The 19,735-nt window shown below is 41.9% G+C and overlaps 1 protein-coding gene across 1 annotated transcript in view; it reads left to right on the top strand.

Annotated features, from left to right (window-relative positions):
* LOC138349859 (uncharacterized) overlaps positions 1-16,906 on the top strand; it is a 46,954-nt gene extending 30,048 nt beyond the window's left edge. The window contains exons 2-3 of the mRNA XM_069330786.1: positions 14,401-14,574; positions 15,405-16,906. Coding sequence (XP_069186887.1) covers positions 14,401-14,574; positions 15,405-15,596 — 366 coding nt within the window. The 3' untranslated portion in view covers positions 15,597-16,906. The remainder of the gene's footprint in view (positions 1-14,400; positions 14,575-15,404) is intronic.
* The last annotated feature ends 2,829 nt before the right edge of the window (positions 16,907-19,735 follow it).

Below are 19,735 nucleotides of genomic sequence, written 5' to 3'. Positions count from 1 at the left end.
TAGGAAAGACTTGGGTAAATACTGGTTCAGTAACAGGGTTGTTGATTTGTGGAACCAATTGCCGTGTAACGTGGAGGTGGGGTCCCTCGGTTGTTTCAAGCGCGGGTTGGACAAGTATATGAGTGAGATTGGGTGGTTATAGATAGGAGCTGCCTCGTATGGGCCAATAGGCCTTCTGCAGTTACCTTTGTTCTTATGTTATGTTCTTATGTTCTTATGTTCTTATACGGCACGCATAGACGCAATAAAGCACCTAAATTATTGGGATCGTATCAAAGCCCTCCAAATGTACTCACTAGAAAGAAGACGAGAGAGATACCAAATAATATATACCTGGAAGATACTGGAGGGCCAAGTACCAAATCTACACAGTAAAACAACAACGTACTGGAGTGAACGATATGGAAGAAAATGCAGAATAGAACCAGTGAAGAGCAGAGGTGCCATAGGCACAATCAGAGAACACTGTATAAACATCAGAGGTCCGCGGTTGTTCAACGTCCTCCCAGCAAGCATAAGAAATATTGCCGGAACAACTGTGGACATCTTCAAGAGGAAACTAGATTTATTCCTCCAAGGAGTGCCGGACCAACCGGGCTGTGGTGGGTATGTGGGCCTGCGGGCCGCTCCAAGCAACAGCCTAGTGGAACAAACTCTCACAAGTCAAGCCTGGCCTCGGGCCGGGCTTGGGGAGTAGAACAACTCCCAGAACCCCATCAACCAGGTAACCCCACGACGCCAGCCAGAGAAGGAAGCCAGCCTCGAGTCTCAGCTTACTCCAGCTGACTCGCTGCCGGCCGACTACTCAGCTAATCGTACAACAGCCCTATATCAAAGTTTACTCAGATCTACTTTACTAATACTTTCTAATCATTTGTAAACATAGTTGATGCCTATTTTATTAATTAATAATCAACCACATGCTCAGTCTTTAACTGCTCTGTGAGAAACAAGATTCGTCTTACGTCTGGCAAGGAAGATATGAACAGGCGCATCAAATAATATAAAGTAATTTATTTAGCTCAATTTGACCCCTGGTTTCCACTGATGAACCCAGGGTCGTAACAGTTGCATTTGGTTAAATTTGTGTAGTATAAGTAGAATTTTTGCTAGATTTAGATAAATTTAGGTTTTAATAGGATGCATTTTGATAACATATAGTTAATTTGCTGAAATTATCATAGAACTTACTGACTTCCCCTAACCCCACTTGTCCTAACCAAACATAACTAAGGATATTATAAATGATGTCCTAAACATTCCTAGAAAAAATATTATGCAAATCGTGTATTGATTGTCCGAGTTGGGTGTGATTGGATTTGTACAAGTCGCACAATGAATAAAATTGTACAAGTTGTGTATTAATTGTGCAGATTATGTAGTATTTTGCACATGTGCTTTGTTGATTGCTATTACATATTGATTATATTCTCGCAAATTGTGTATTGATTGTGTAAGCTGTGTATTAATTGCATATGTTTTGTAAGTGCATTTGTGGAATTGAGCAGTGGTGTATTTATTGTCTATGTGCTAGTTATGTATTGTTCATATTTATGCAACTTGTGCATTGATTATATTTGGGCAAGTTGTGCATTAATTGTGTATATGGTGTAATTGCATTGAGTGAATTGTGTATTTGTGCTAGTTGTGTATTTTAGGTATTTGGAGTAGTTATGTATTGTATGTATTTGTGCTGGATATGTATTTGATTACATTTATGCAAGTTGTGAAATAATTATGAAAGATGTGTAATAATTGTGCAAGTTATGTATTAATTGCGCATGTTGTGTAATTATATTGATGAATTGTGTATTTACGCCTGTTGTGTATTGATTGACATTGTGCAAGTTGTGCAATTATATAGCAAGTTTGGATGTATTAATTGTGCAAAGATGTGTATTAGTTACACAAGTTGTGTATTAATTATCCTTGTTTTGTAATCATTTTTGTGCGAATAGTGTATATATGCAAGTTGTGTTTTAATTGCCGAAGAGGAACTGAAGCAACTATTTTTTTTGTGCAAATTGTGTATATGTGTAAATTATGTATATATAATCTGAAAAAATGATCTTCATGAGCAAGTGTGAAAGTGCATATGGTTTATGTGTCAGTGTGTGGGTATTTTGTGAAAATTATGTTTCTGAAATTGTGAAATTTGAGTGAAAGTGCATTTTTGATTGTATGAACGTATAAGCAATTTCCTATATTTGTGCACATACCATACTTTGTGTAAATGTCACACTCTGAGTGTGTATGCAATATTTGAGTAAATGGTATATTTTTTGTGTGCAACTGGCATATTTTGTCTATGAATGATATATCTTGTGTGTAAATGACATATTTTTGTGAGTAAATTATATATTTTGTGAGTAAATTATATATTTTGTGAGTAAATTATATATTTTGTGAGTAAATTATATATTTTGTGAGTAAATTATATATTTTGTGAGTAAATTATATATTTTGTGAGTAAATTATATATTTTGTGAGTAAATTATATATTTTGTGAGTAAATTATATATTTTGCATGTAAATGTTATATTTTATGTGAAAATAATATATTCGTGCATAAATGACATATTTTGCGTGTAAATGTTGTATTTCTGCATAACTGGCATATTTGTGTGGAAATGTTATACTTCGTGTATTTGTATTTTTAAATGATAAATGTGTTATTTATAACTCTTAATATAATTAAAGAAGGACAAGCAAAGCTAGGATGGGCTATAATAAGAGCAGTTAGGATAGATTAGGATAGGAGAGATTGGATTGGGGCAGGGTTAAATTAGGATAGGATAGGGTAGGTTTGGATAGAATATTTTTTTGGCTATGATAGGTAAGGATCTGATGGGGTATGGGTTGGTTTGGATAGATTGGATTGGGGCAGGATTAAGATAGGATAGTCTAGGGGTTAGTTAGACTTGGATAGGATAGGTTAGGTTAGAATAGTTCTGGCTGGGATAGATAAGGATCTGATGGAATATGGGTATGTTGTTGGATAGATTGCATTGAGAGAGGGCTGGATTAGGATAGTGTTGGGTTAGTTTAGACTAGGATAGGTTAGATTAGGTTAGGATAGTTTTTAGCTAGGATAGGTAAGGATATGATGGGGTATGGATGGGTTTTTGTATAGATTGGATTGGGGCAGGACAGGATTAGAATAAGATAGTGTAGGGTTGGATAAGACTAGGATAGGTTAAGTTAGAATAGGGTAATTTGCGTTATATTTTTCGGAGTTGCTTGAATGATATATTAATCTCTTTGATTGTTATGCATAAATATTATGGGTCTTATCAACTGAACAATTAATGGAACGAATGCACACTTTATGTATTGCTAGAATTTGACTCATAATTTAAAAAAAAGGTTTAGGATTCAACTAATTAGGAAATCTTATTTTTAATACATTTTAGGGATTAATATGGTATAAATTACGTCTGATTAACGGGCCTATGGTGGCAAAACAGGCTATTCTCTATGCATGTATGGGTTGTGGAGTATGTGTAGATATGTATGTATGCTTGTATTTTTGACTGTTAGTTTAGAAAAACGTTAGCTGATTTGCGTGGCAAGATTAGGATTTTTTTTCGTTTGGGAATGATTAACCTGTGAGTATAGTGGCTAGGATCCAGCTGAGTTGCTAGATGGATCAACTGCGGTGCGACATTTGGGCCGCTATTTGATGGATGTGAGGACTGTTTACTAACCCATGAACACAGGCGCTAATCCGCTGAGCTGCCAGTTGTATGGTAACTACGTGTGGAGTATAGTATGATATCTAGCTACAGCGTTTCATAATTGTTGTTGTGTATAAAACTAGAATGTGAGCTATTTATTATAAACTAATATTGGAAGTTGGATCCCTTTATTGTTTAAAGTGTAGGTTGGACATGCAGACGAGGAGTCACAATAACGTGGCTGAAATAACGTAGGTTGGACATATATATGAATGATATTGGGTGGATATATATAGGAGCTGCCTCGTATGGGATAATGGCCTTCTCCAGTTACCTTCATTCTTATGTTCATGTTACTAATAAAAGAATCTATATTCTTAAACCCCCGGTTAGGTTAGGTTTAGGGATGGCACAATTTTTAAACCTGTGATAAGGTTAGGTTAGGTTGGGGATAGTTAGTCCAGCCATTTTTTAATAATAATATTATTATCATGATCATAATTAAACATTAAATATATTACAAAAATAAGTAGGATGCCAAGTCATCATTGCATAGCTCGTGACATCACCGAGTGCTGAAAAGTCAGGATGCTCTGAAATCGTCACACATCTGTGTTAAATGTGAGTGTAGCGAGTAGATTATCCCAATAATATACACAATAATAACCTCACAGACTACAAACCTCTCACTTATGCACTGGCAGCCGAGGGTGATGCTCACTCTCCTCGAGTAGCCAACCACCTGGGATTTATCTCCCAATTTACCTCGGATATCCGCCATGTCAAAGGAACTAATAATGTCATAGCCGATGCACTGTCTCGACCCACCATAAACCACGTCGTGACAAACCCAGCTCAGGTGGACTATTGTGTAATCAGTAAGGCCCAACGGGAAGACCCTGATCTGCAGCGATTACGAACATCTGACACAGCTCTCCGGTTCATCGAGATTCCCATGGAAGGTGGCGGTAGTATAATCCTGTGACACCTCATGAACGGGAGCACTTAGGCCCTACATTCCTGCCCAGTTTCGCTGGAAAACATTCTCAGTATTTCACTCCCTAGCACACCCAGGAGTACGTGCTTCCCAGAAACTAACGGAGCGTGTCGTATAGCCAGGAATCAATGCCGATGTTCGACGATGGACTCGCTCATGTCTCCAGTGCCAGCGAGCGAAAACACATCGACACACAAAGAGCCCGCTTCAACAGTTCCCGTTACCTTCTGACCGTTTCGAGGTGATGCATGTAGACATCGGTGGACCGTTACCGTCGGCAAGAGGATATTCTTATCTACTCACCTGCATCGATCGATTCTCCAGATGGCCGGAAGCAATCCCATTAATCAACATCTCAGCTGAGTCAGTGGTCCAGGTTTTCCTCTCTGGATGGGTCGCCCGTTTTGGCAGCCCCTCTGTCATCATCACTGACCAAGGACGACAGTTCGAATCATATCTATGGAAGGAACTTATGGAATTCCTCGGCACCACACACAACCGAACCACAGCGTATCTCCCTGAGTCGAACGAAATGGTAGAACGCTTTCATAGACAACTAAAAGCTGCCCTAAGAGCTCAAGCACGCCCTGATGATTGCATCGACAACCTTCCATTAGTCTTGCTTGGCATCCGTTCGGCCACGAAGGAGGGCAGTGGATTCTCGGCAGCAGACTTAGTATACGGATCTAGCCTGCGGCTTCCGGGCGAATTCTTAACCCCGACGCCACTCATCACACTCCCAGACCCCACTTTTGTCCAGAAATTACGGGCGGCCATGACAAGCATTCGGCCTACACTGCCACGCCCTTGTAACGGGAGAACTGTCACAAGAGGCAAAATTAATCCCTCACTGGAACCGCTTTGTGACGTCATGGGGACGGCTAAAGCACCGTACCCTGTTGGTGGAGCAGACCTTATTGCGGATGATGACATTTCAATTAAGGTTATGAGAACATAAGAATGAAAGTAACTGCAGAAGGCGTATTTTACCCATATGAGGCAGTTTCTATTTATATCCACCTAACCTCATTCATATATAAGAACACTGAATATTTTAATTGGTTATAGATAGATATATGTTACAGTGAGGTATTTTTGAGCGTTAATGACACATACATGGGATTAGCAGTGTGGGAGGAATAAATGAAAATGTGTGAGTGATGTTATATAGCTTGTTTTGAATATTATTATATAATAACAAATATTCGCATGCCATTTTAGGCTTCAACAGGGGGTTCAGTAGTGTTCCCCATGTGCCAGATAGTGGATTTCATTCATTCCTATGCTCAATAAACAATCTTTAACCGGACACTATAAATATAATGACCTGGATAGGTAATATGAGCAAATAGAATCTTCTGAATATTGAAGGAGTGACATGATTGAAATGGATACATGGAGATGGAAAGGGGGTATTGATTATATATGGAGAAGGCCTACTGCAGTTCATCTAATATTGGCCAGTTGGCATACTAGTAATATTGGCGTACAATTCAAATCAAATTCCTGTTAATATGGGAGAACTCTTGTGTCTATGCTTAATGCACAACATAGATTAACATAGGTTTTGGTTAACATAGATTGGAAGTAAATAGGAGATCCTGTAAAGACCTTCTCCAATTTCATTTATTATGTTCAATATGCGATCTTAGTTAGAAATATGAAGTTTGTAAATGGGGAAACAGTATGGAAATGGGTTTAAGGAAAGGCGGGCTAAATGTGGGAAGACGGGGTTAAATAAGCTATCATGAAAAACGGGCTTAATGTGAGAAGATGAATGCGCCTGTGCATTCATCTTACCCACACCCCAGACGAAAGGCGGCCTTTTAATCCCTTTAAACGAAATTTAAAGGGACTAGAAGGCTAGCAATCACTCGGTGGGGTAACGAAAACGGACCCGGATGGAAGGAGGCCTTGGCATATATATATTGAAAATGGGAATAAATTTGAAAATGGGTTTAAATACGCCATGGAAATCGCACCAGGATGCGAGCGAAACTTCACCCAAGTAACGAAAAACGCCTATGCCATAACGGATCCCTCGAATTCCCTTGTTGGGAATTTCCCAGCAAGCATTTCTTTGTATTGCTATTAGATTATTAAGTGGACTGTAAGAGTGGACTGTATTAATATTTAAATACTTGTTGGGTGTTACAACTTCCACAAAATTTGGGGGTAGACTTTATAAAACTAAGTCTACCATATGCTTTAAATAGTCATGAATAAATATTCATAGGTAAAAGGTATTCTACCTTTCTCACAGCGAACATGGACATAACACCACCAAAAAGCAAGAAACTTTCATTTAGGTTACACAGTGAATCAGCTTTAGGCAATCTTACAGAGGCACTTCACAATATTAACTGGGATTCTGAATTCAATAATACTCAGGATATAAATTCATTAGCTAGCCTCTTCCTCTCCAAAACTCTAAGCCTCTACAACCGTCATTGTCCCCTTCTTACCAAGCAAGTAACTGACAAAAGATTAAACAATCCGTGGCTCACAAATGGCATTCTCAACTCAATCAACAAGAAACATGAATATGAAAAGAAATTTAGGACTAGCCTAGTTTCAAAGGAAGTAGCTAAAAGGTACTCATCAATGCTCACCAGTATCATAAGAAAGACAAAACTTGCATATTATGTGAATAGATTCAATGAAGCAAAAGGCAACATGAAAAGCACTTGGAAAACAAACTCTAGTATCCTAGGAACTAAACAACACTCACATAACCAAATAAAACTCTACAAGGATGGGGATATACCGTCAACTGATTTAGAAATGGCAAATGAATTTAATAGTTTCTTTTCATCGGTTGGTGCTAATCTTGCCAGTAAAATCCCACAGACTTAGACACATATTAACACATATCTCTCAGGCAGCTATCCAAACTCTCTTCTCCTTTCACCAATCAGCCCGGCAGATGTTGTGTCCATCATACACTCTCTAAAAACCAAGGCAGGGAACACCAGTGAAATTCCGTCCATTGTATACAAGAGAGCCTCCCATGCCCTTGCCCCACCCATAGCCCTACTGTTCAACAAATCTATAGAGTGTCACACCTTCCCTGATATCCTCAAAAAAGCAAGAGTAACGCCAGTCCATAAAGGAGGCAATCCGGCGGACATAAACAATTATAGACCAATATCAAATCTACCCATTCTATCAAAAATATTTGAAAAAATTATTTACAAACAGCTCTATTCCTACCTCATAAAATTCGACATACTCAGCCCCTGCCAGTTTGGCTTCCGGTCCCAAAAGAGCACCAATGATGCAATCATTAGTCTCCTTGACGTTATCTACTCAGCCCTTGACAAAAATGAATTTCCGATTGGACTCTTCATCGACCTAAGAAAAGCCTTTGATACTGTTAATCACAACTACCTCTTACTTAAACTCCAGCATTATGGAATCCGAGACTTTGCCCTTGACTATATCCGATCCTATCTTAGTGACAGACACCAATATGTAACCATCTGCTATAAAATTGGTGGTGCTGCTATGGGGGATCGAATATTAAATGGAAGTAGGGGTAGTAATTAGTATTAAGGGTTATCAAATATGGGAGAACTCAAAGGCCCGGCCCCCACTATATAGAAACCTTGTAGTGGCTTATTACAGCAATAGTTAGCCTAGAGGTTGATCATAGATCTCCTACACAGGAAAAATGGATACTCCTTTACTAACTTACTTATTTATTAACCCCTTAACAACCCCCATATAAATTCACACCAATAACAATAATAATAATTACTTTACCACACTATCTTACGTTAAAAACCTTGGTCCACATAAGCAGGATACAAGGTTTACACTCAGAACAAGCTAGGGTAAAGTACTACTAGTGAAGAGCTAGAAGCTTGAGTCAGCTTAGGGTAGGGAGACCACGTGGTTCCACTGGACCCCTTTCAGAATAACTAGTAATACACACACTAGGAACACCTAATTCATACAAAGAATAATACTCTACACATTAGAACACGCCTATGCCAGACAATGAGATCGTTACACAGTATACTTAGCTGGGTATCAGCCCACAGAAATAAAGAAACGAGAGGAGGGAGAGGAGGTTCCTTTCACCACAGCCAGCCAGCAGAGAAGAGCGACCGTCTCCAGTTTTCTTCCCCAGTTCACTCGCTGCCAGCAGACTACTCAACTAATCGTACAGCATTCCTATCCCAAGTTTACTCAGGTTTACTTTACAAATGATTAGAAAATATTAGTAAACATAGTTGGTGCCTCTTTTATTATTTAATAATCAACCCCCTAGCTCAGTCTTTAAATGCTCTTTGAGAAACAAGAATAGTCTTACGTCTGGCAGGGAAGATACAAACAAATGCATCTCGTGATGCGTTTCCCTACTATAAGGCAGTTTATTTAGCTCATTTTTGACCTCTGGTTTCCACTGAGGAACCCAGGGCCGTGTAACCATCAATGATACAACTTCTTCCACTCTACCAATAACCGTTGGAGTGCCACAGGGCAGCATCTTGGGACTTCGTCTATTTCTTATATATATCAATGATCTGCCTAATGTTTCTAATATTCTTAAACCTTTATTGTTTGCTGATGATACTACCCTCATCTATTCAGACCCCCAACCCACATACACAAAATAATGTTGTGAATAATGAATTAAAAAAAGTCCACTTATGGATGTCAACTAACAAACTAACATTAAAGATAGAAAAGACCTACTACATCTTATTTGGAAGCAAATCATCGAATGCAATTCAGCTACAGATAGACAACATTAACATCAGTAATAAAAATGATGTAAAGTTTCTTGGCCTATTCCTAGACAAGAGACTCAACTTCAGCACCCACATCCAACATATAACTAAGAAAGTCTCTAAAACAGTTGGTATACTCTCTAAAATAAGATATTATGTTCCTAACTCTGCTCTCCTCTCACTATATTATGCACTAATCTACCCCTATCTTAATTATGGTATCTGTGCATGGGGGTCTACCACTGCAAACCACCTTAAGCCCATCATCACCCAGCAAAAATCTGCTATCAGAATAATAACAAACTCTGCTTTCAGACAACACTCAGCCCCCTTGTTTAAATCCCTAAACTTGCTAAATATTAACTCCCTCCACACATTCTCTTGTGTCAACTACATTTACAAAACCCTGTTCTTAAATGCAAACTATACTCTTAAACTCTCCCTGGACAGATGTAATGGGACCCATTATCACCACACCAGAAAACAATATATCTTTGATATCCCCAGGGTCAAACTTAATCTGTGTAAACACTCTATGCAAATTAAGGGACCTGGTCTATGGAACTCACTCCCTAGTGAATTGAAAAGCTGTCAAACTTTTGCCTCATTTAAAAACAAAAACAAAAAGTACCTAACTTCATCTTCTTAGTTTCCTACACTGAGCTTTAAATTTGCTCTGTATCTAATGTTACCCAATCTCCCAATCTTTGTGTACTTAATCCAAACAACTTTGTCATTGTGTTCATTGCTGTCTTCTTTTATGTGCTAGCCATATGCTGTATTGTGTCTGCTAAGTTTTGTTAAACTACCATTCAAACTGTCATTGCAATCATTCTGAGCTACCTATGTGCTTTAATATACCTACAATTTTCTCTCATCTTTTAATTTTTTTCTTGCTATGTAACTTATCATTTTTATAAATTTTGCAAGTATTTACCTACTTAAAACTTTCTTAGATTAAGGACCTGCCGAAACGCAGCGCGTACTAGTGGCTTTACAAGAATGTAATTACTATGCTATGTATCATCACAATCCCAATGTTCCTTCCTGTATATATATATATATATATATATATATATATATATATATATATATATATATATATATATATATATATATATATATATATATATATATATATATATGTATATATATATATGTATATATATATATGTATATATATATATATATATATATATATATATATATATATATATATATATATATATATATATATATATATATATATATATATATAAATAAATAATTTGTTATGGGGTTAGTAAACTAACTTCAATTATCATAGATTAGATTACACTTCAAATACCAGCGAACAGTTTTTCATTGTTTATATCACTGGATCGAAGAGTTTGTTAGTTAAAGCACATTTGCGGAGTGCGGTATACATGACGTGACTTTTATTTCAACTGAGGATCGGCTGGTCACGTATGTGGAGAATTCACCTTGGGCTGGACGAATAATTTGTTCTAGATACATTAAATAAATTTCCAATATAAATTACAACGCAAATAAGGCAGAGTTAAGACCGGGTTTAATTAGATTAAAAAAAAAAGAATTCGTGCCCATGTGAGGTGGGGCGGCTGACGCAGCTGCAGCCATGATTAGTAGGAAACTTTGGTGTTCCTACACTAGCAATTAATATTGTTAGTAAAGTTGATTTCCTAACAAAATGCTTTTATCTTCCTGTGCTAGAGGTTAGTATTTGGGGTGCTGGAAATTTCTGACAAGTCCCTGGGTTAGTGTCAGCAACAGCAGGGAAGTACTAGAGTCCCTGGGTTAGTGTCAGCAACAGCAGGGAAGTACTGGAGTCCCTGGGTTAGTGTCAGGAACAGCAGGGAAGTACTAGAGTCCCTGGGTTAGTGTCAGCAACAGCAGGGAAGTACTGGAGTCCCTGGGTTAGTGTCAGCAACAGCAGGGAAGTACTGAGTCCCTGGGTTAGTGTCAGCAACAGCAGGGAAGTACTGGAGTCCCTGGGTTAGTGTCAGCAACAGCAGGGAAGTACTGGTGTCCCTGGGTTAGTGTCAGCAACAGCAGGGAAGTACTGGTGTCCCTGGGTTAGTGTCAGCAACAGCAGGGAAGTACTGGAGTCCCTGGGTTAGTGTCAGCAACAGCAGGGAAGTACTGGTGTCCCTGGGTTAGTGTCAGCAACAGCAGGGAAGTACTGGAGTCCCTGGGTTAGTGTCAGCAACAGCAGGGAAGTACTAGAGTCCCTGGATTAGTGTCAGCAACGCAGGGAAGTACTGGAGTCCCTGGGTTAGTGTCAGCAGCAGCAGGGAAGTACTAGAGTCCCTGGGTTAGTGTCAGCAACAGCAGGGAAGTACTGGTGTCCCTGGGTTAGTGTCAGCAACAGCAGGGAAGTACTGGAGTCCCTGGGTTAGTGTCAGCAACAGCAGGGAAGTACTAGAGTCCCTGGGTTAGTGTCAGCAACAGCAGGGAAGTACTGGTGTCCCTGGGTTAGTGTCAGCAATAAGCAGGGAAGTACTGGAGTCCCTGGGTTAGTGTCAGCAACAGCAGGGAAGTACTAGAGTCCCTGGGTTAGTGTCAGCAACGCAGGGAAGTACTGGAGTCCCTGGGTTAGTGTCAGCAACGCAGGGAAATACTGGAGTCCCTGGGTTACTGTCAGCAACAGCAGGGAAGTACTGGTGTCCCTGGGTTAGTGTCAGCAATAAGCAGGGAAGTACTGGAGTCCCTGGGTTAGTGTCAGCAACAGCAGGGAAGTACTAGAGTCCCTGGGTTAGTGTCAGCAACAGCAGGGAAGTACTGGTGTCCCTGGGTTAGTGTCAGCAATAAGCAGGGAAGTACTGGTGTCCCTGGGTTAGTGTCAGCAACAGCAGGGAAGTACTGGAGTCCCTGGGTTAGTGTCAGCAACAGCAGGGAAGTACTAGAGTCCCTGGGTTAGTGTCAGCAATAAGCAGGGAAGTATTAGAGTCCCTGGGTTAGTGTCAGCAATAAGCAGGGAAGTACTAGAGTCCCTGGGTTAGTGTCAGCAATAAGCAGGGAAGTACTGGAGTCCCTGGGTTAGTGTCAGCAACAGCAGGGAAGTACTGGAGTCCCTGGGTTAGTGTCAGCAACATCAGGGAAGTACTGGAGTCCCTGGGTTAGTGTCAGCAACAGCAGGGAAGTACTGGAGTCCCTGGGTTAGTGTCAGCAACAGCAGGGAAGTACTGGAGTCCCTGGGTTAGTGTCAGCAATAAGCAGGGAAGTACTGGAGTCCCTGGGTTAGTGTTAGCAACAGCAGGGAAGTACTGGAGTCCCTGGGTTAGTGTCAGCAACGTCAGGGAAGTACTGAAGTCCCTGGGTTAGTGTCAGCAACAGCAGGGAAGTACTAGAGTCCCTGGGTTAGTGTCAGCAATAAGCAGGGAAGTATTAGAGTCCCTGGGTTAGTGTCAGCAACAGCAGGGAAGTAGTAGAGTCCCTGGGTTAGTGTCAGCAATAAGCAGGGAAGTACTGGAGTCCCTGGGTTAGTGTCAGCAACAGCAGGGAAGTAGTAGAGTCCCTGGGTTAGTGTCAGCAATAAGCAGGGAAGTACTGGAGTCCCTGGGTTAGTGTCAGCAACAGCATTGAAGTACTGGAGTCCCTGGGTTAGTGTCAGCAACAGCAGGGAAGTACTGGAGTCCCTGGGTTAGTGTCAGCAACAGCAGGGAAGTACTGGAGTCCCTGGGTTAGTGTCAGCAACAGCAGGGAAGTACTAGAGTCCCTGGGTTAGTGTCAGAAACAGCAGGGAGGTACTGGTGTCCCTGGGTTAGTGTCAGCAACAGCAGGGAAGTACTGGTGTCCCTGGGTTAGTGTCAGCAACAGCAGGGAAGTACTGGAGTCCCTGGGTTAGTGTCAGCAACATCAGGGAAGTACTAGAGTCCCTGGGTTAGTGTCAGCAACAGCAGGGAAGTACTGGTGTCCCTGGGTTAGTGTCAGCAACAGCAGGGAAGTACTGGTGTCCCTGGGTTAGTGTCAGCAACAGCAGGGAAGTACTGGAGTCCCTGGGTTAGTGTCAGCAACAGCAGGGAAGTACTGGAGTCCCTGGGTTAGTGTCAGCAACAGCAGGGAAGTACTTGAGTCCCTGGGTTAGTGTCAGCAACAGCAGGGAAGTACTGGAGTCCCTGGGTTAGTGTCAGCAACAGCAGGGAAGTACTGGAGTCCCTGGGTTAGTGTTAGCAACAGCAGGGAAGTACTGGAGTCCCTGGGTTAGTGTCAGCAACAGCAGGGAAGTACTGGAGTCCCTGGGTTAGTGTCAGCAACAGCAGGGAAGTACTGGAGTCCCTGGGTTAGTGTCAGCAACAGCAGGGAAGTACTGGTGTCCCTGGGTTAGTGTCAGCAACAGCAGGGAAGTACTGGAGTCCCTGGGTTAGTGTCAGCAACATCAGGGAAGTACTAGAGTCCCTGGGTTAGTGTCAGCAACAGCAGGGAAGTACTGGTGTCCCTGGGTTAGTGTCAGCAACAGCAGGGAAGTACTGGTGTCCCTGGGTTAGTGTCAGCAACAGCAGGGAAGTACTGGAGTCCCTGGGTTAGTGTCAGCAACAGCAGGGAAGTACTGGAGTCCCTGGGTTAGTGTCAGCAACAGCAGGGAAGTACTGGAGTCCCTGGGTTAGTGTCAGCAACAGCAGGGAAGTACTGGAGTCCCTGGGTTAGTGTCAGCAACAGCAGGGAAGTACTGGAGTCCCTGGGTTAGTGTTAGCAACAGCAGGGAAGTACTGGAGTCCCTGGGTTAGTGTCAGCAACAGCAGGGAAGTACTGGAGTCCCTGGGTTAGTGTCAGCAACAGCAGGGAAGTACTGGAGTCCCTGGGTTAGTGTTAGCAACAGCAGGGAAGTACTGGAGTCCCTGGGTTAGTGTCAGCAACAGCAGGGAAGTACTGGAGTCCCTGGGTTAGTGTCAGCAACAGCAGGGAAGTACTGGAGTCCCTGGGTTCTGTATGGTGAAGTAAATGTATTGAAAGAGTGTTTCTGACTGTGGCGTGTGTCCGCCCTCAGGCGCTGACGATCGTGGCGATCAGCGTCAGCGAGGGCACGAGTGACTTCAGCTTCGGTAATGATGACCGCACCTTCTTCTGTGGCGGGGTGCTGGTGCTGTCCGTGGTGGTGACGCCTCTACTCTTCCTCACCTACCTGAAGGGCGCCGCCAAGGAGATACAGCGGACACCCTTTGTGAGTCAGGGTGCATATCTTCCTCGGCTCGCGTGTTTTGTTTCTCCATCGGAATTTTATTTAATTTAGATTCTCATTTCACTATTCTCTTCTTTCCTTATTTTTCCCTCGCCTTATTTTGTTATTTTTATTCCCAATTACTTCATGTCTTACTGTTTCATGCATGTTGAGGCTTAGTGTGGGCAACCCGTTCTCGCAAATTTAATAAGTCAATATTGACTTATTAAATATGTGCATAGGTGACATACTTAACATAATAGTTTCCCTTGAAAAGCTTCATAGAAAACACCGACCTTACCTAACCTATTTAGTATGTTAAGATAAGCATCTTATTGCTTCGTAATTACAATTATTACCTAACCTATACCTATAATAGGTTAAGTAACAATTGTAATTACGAAGCTATAAGATGCTTATTTTAACATACTAAGTAGGTTAGGTAAGGTCGGTGTTTTCTATAAAGCTTTTCAAGGGAAACTATTATGTTTAGTATGTCACCTATGCACGCAACTAATAAGTCAATATTGACTTATTAAATTTGCGAGAACGGGTTGCCGTGTGGGGTCAGGGGCTGGGTTTAATAATTACACTTTGCAGGTACTGTAGTGCTGTAACCCGGACCTTAGCTCATAGCTCACAACCTTATGGTAGTCCTGCTCAATGTGTGAGAGAGAGAGAGAGAGACAATGAGAGATAACGGCAGTTCAAAGAAGCAATCAGAGTTGGTCAAATCACTTGTCTTACTCGTCACTTATTATATCTATGGGAATTCCTTCTCTATTTTTGCTTCTCAATTACTTTGCTCAATACATGTTGTCGTTGCCCCGCAGGAAGTATTGGTGAACTTGGTGCAGGGAGCCTTCATGTTGTCAGCAGGGAGCGTGATCATCAACACCTCCTGCACCCACCTGAAGGACGTGCCATGGGCCGCTGACGCCGGCAAGACCGCCGGGTCCTTCTGCATCATCAACTCTCTCTTGTATTTCCTCGACACATTCTTCGCCTTTCAGAATTTGAGCTAAAAAGTCTGATTGTTATCATAATTAGTGTCAGTTCTTCACTCGAGGAATATCATTTGTTGTGACCTCATCGGGGACACGAAGGCGGCGGCTTGTTGAAGCTCCTGCCAATATTTCTTGTTCTTTTTTTACTACAATATTCTGTCATTATTGACGATGGGTGGAGACCGTATCAAACTACTTCATGACAACTGTACACACACACATATATATATGTGTGTGTGTGTGTGTGTGTGTGTGTGTGTGTGTGTGTGTGTGTGTGTGTGTGTGTGTGTGTGTGTGTGTGTGTACTCACCTACTTGTACTCACCTAGTTGTGTTTGCGGGGATTGAGCTCTGGCTCTTTGGTCCCGCCTCTTAACCGTCAATCAACAGGTGTACAGGTTCCTGAGCCTATTGGGCTCTATCATATCTACACTTGAAACTGTGTATGGAGTCAGCCTCCGCCACATCACCTCCTAAGGCATTCCATTTGTCAACCACTCTGACACTAAAAAAGTTCTTTCTAATATCTCTGTGGCTCATTTGGGCACTCAATTTCCACCTGTGTCCCCTTGTGCATGTGCCCCTTGTGTTAAATAGCCTGTCTTTATCAACCCTATCAATTCCCTTGAGAATCTTGAATGTGGTGATCATGTCCCCCCTAACTCTTCTGTCTTCCAGCGAAGTGAGGTTTAATTCCCGTAGTCTCTCCTCGTAGCTCATACCTCTCAGCTCGGGTACTAGTCTGGTGGCAAACCTTTGAACCTTTTCCAGTTTAGTCTTATCCTTGACTAGATATGGACTCCATGCTGGGGCTGCATACTCCAAGATTGGCCTGACATATGTGGTATACAAAGTTCTGAATAATTCTTTACACAAGTTTCTGAATGCCGTTCGTATGTTGGCCAGCCTGGCATATGCCGCTGATGTTATTCTCTTGATATGGGCTGCAGGAGACAGGTCTGGCGTGATATCAACTCCCAAGTCTTTTTCTTTCTCTGACTCCTGAAGAATTTCCTCTCCCAGATGATACCTTGTATCTGGCCTCCTGCTCCCTACACCTATCTTCATTACATTACATTTGGTTGGGTTAAACTCTAACAACCATTTGTTCGACCATTCTTTCAGTTTGTCTAGGTCTTCTTCTTGTCCTCTTCTGTCTTAATCTTTCTGATTAAGACAGAAGAGTGTGTGTGTGTGTGTGTGTGTGTGTGTGTGTGTGTGTGTGTGTGTGTGTGTGTGTGTGTGTGTGTGTGTGTGTGTGTGTGTGTGTGTGTGTGTGTTTTGGTGAACTCCAGAGAACTTTGTTGAATATTTAATATTAAAGAACTAAAATCATCAACGTTTATTACTTTACCTTATAATTCATATTGAACTTAAATGTTTCTTCATTGTATTGTAATGGTCTGGTGCTCAGATCATTGGTTCTCCCTTCTCCCCTCCTTTCCTTCTCTCTTCTCCCCTCCTTCCCTCTCCCCTCCCCTTGGCCGTCATTCGTCTCCTCCTCATCCCACCGCTGCCACCATTGTAATAACCCAATTTGCCTTTGTATTAACCCTGTTATCTTGTGATCTCTCGTAATCGTGATCGCTATCCCTGTTGTAACTCTCTTTCTCTCTTCACTCAATACCCCAGCTCAACACTGTTACAGTCCAGTATGACCCCTCACTGGACTGCCACGTATATAAGAGGAATATTAAATGAAGAAGATACATCAAGGACAAGGGTTACTAGTTTATAAAAAAAAAACAATAAACAAAACTCATTAAACACTGCCACCACCTTCCCGACCAACCATACCTGAATGTGTCTATCACCGATCCCCCAGGAAGGCAAGGAATCAATAATCATGGGACTCCCGGGTAATATGAATTTCAGTAATAAATTTTTGGAAATTAGTTTCTTTAAGTTACGTTACTTATTTAAATCCAAGGGCAACTTTAGTATCTATTAACTGTAGGAGAACATTGGGGTTTCCAATTCAACACACAAAAATGACAAAGTAGAAAAATATATCAAAGGGGAGTTAAGTGAATACCACTGGACAAGTTATACAATTTATTTTATGAAATATGTAAATTAAGACAATTTGAACATATACCCTATTCTATTCCCCTAGAGGCACAATGGATATTTAATGAGGACATGAACTCAAGTGCACTATACCTTAAATAACCGCACTAAGGAGAAGATGTTGATGGCTGCCCTCAGCCCCTAGGATACGGGCTTGTGGCCCTCTAGTCCCAATACACTCCCAAGACACACTGATGAAATTTTGTTTTACCAGCTTATTGTTGGGCCGGATTACTCCTCCCACCATCTAATACAGCCCCAGGGCTCCGCCCATTATTCTGGCAATGGCCAACCATTTAACACTTAGGCCTGAGGTCTGGCTCTCTAGGGCCAATAAGGACTTGGCCCTTATCTCAAGCCATTACCTTCAATGATCTGCCGTGGAAGGCTACATGAATTCCTGAAGATTAAGTCAGCTCTCCCCAGCTATCAGAAGGGAGTTGTAATGATCTGGTGCTCAGATCATTGGTTCTCCCTTCTCCCCTCCTTTCCTTCTCCCTTCTCCCCTCCTTTCCTTCTCCCTTCTCCCCTCCCCTTCAACATCTGCTTCAGAGTTAGATGGAACCGCTCAATTACCCCCTGACTCTGTGGATGGTATGGGCTGGAAACCTTATGAATTATTCCATGGTCATTACAAAATTGCTCAAAAATATCAGACTTAAAGTTAGTACCATTGTCAGTTTGCACGACCCGAGGCAGTCCAAAAGTGGAAAAAAATTGCAACATACGAGCAACAACAGTCTTTACTCGGATGTTCCTTACAGCAAAAGCCTCTGGGTAACGAGTCGTGATACACATCATCGTGATTAGGTAAATATTACCAGACTTAGTTCTAGGTAATGGACCAACACAGTCCATTACCACATGAGAAAATGGTTCCTCTGGCACGACAATAGGCCTTAGAGGAGCTTTAGGTGATGTCTGGTTTGGTTTCCCAACAAGTTGACAAGCACTGCATGCATTACAAAATTTTGCCACATCGCTTTTCAGCTTGGGCCAGAAAAAATACTTGCAGATTTTGTGATAAATAATATTAATACCTTGATGTCCCCCCATAGGATCATCATGAGCCACTGACAAAACTCTTTCTCTATAGCAGGTCGGCAACATAACCTGGTGGACTACCTCCCACTCATTTGAGAAGGGAGCACTCTGTGGTCTCCATTTTCTCATCAAAATCTGATCATTGTAGTAGTACCCAGTTGCTGCATCTACAATTTCCTCCTTAGAGGTGGCTAACTCATGGCATTCTGCAAGACTTGGGTCAGCTTTCTGTAACTCACTCAAGGAGGCATCTAGGCCTTGGTCAGATGCCATTGGCCGAGGCTCAACAGTGTTCTCCTCCACCTCCTCACTACTCTCAGTAGGCGGCGGTGGCAGGCTCTCCACAATGTCCTCGGCCATGTCATCGAGTCGGGCCATGAACGTGTCCGCGAGGTCCACTTGGTTTTCACCACTCGTACAGTTCTTCGTGTCCTCGGGATTTACCACCTTGGCAAGCACAGGGCTGCCCTTACATTTAAGTCCCATAGACCTGGTCACCGTGCATGCAGGGTACACAACATTATCCTCTGCGGCAGGTGGATCCAGGCAAACCTTAAGGGTAGGCAACATAATAGGCAGTCTTGAGTCCCCTACCTTATCCCCTGCTATATCATTACCAACTATTACATCAACATTAGGGAAAGGTAGGTACGAAGTGACTCCGACTGTACAAACACCCTTGTGGAAATCAGATTACAGGGTAACCTTATGGAGGGGTACTGCTCGAGTATCACTAGTGACACCTGTCATGTTCACAGAAAATGGTACCATCCGTTTTCTATGTGCGGCGGCTGACACGCCAGAGAGAGGAGGTAAACAGAGCGTACAGGACGCCTGCCAAGCTTGGTAGCTACTAGTCATGTAATCATATTAAGTATTAAAGTCAGTAACCAAGTCATGACTTTACATCAACCCTACAGCCAAGACTTCCTCAGTAACACACAAACACCACATTGGCGACGAGGATGAACTGTGAACGCAGGTATTTGTTCAGTTTCAAACACAAGGGAGAAGCATGCTGCCTGGAGGAGGAAGAGAAGCTGT

This window comes from Procambarus clarkii, chromosome 24, assembly GCF_040958095.1.
Source record: "Procambarus clarkii isolate CNS0578487 chromosome 24, FALCON_Pclarkii_2.0, whole genome shotgun sequence".
Lineage (NCBI taxonomy): Eukaryota > Metazoa > Arthropoda > Malacostraca > Decapoda > Cambaridae > Procambarus > Procambarus clarkii.
This window is presented reverse-complemented; position numbering and strand designations above follow the sequence as displayed.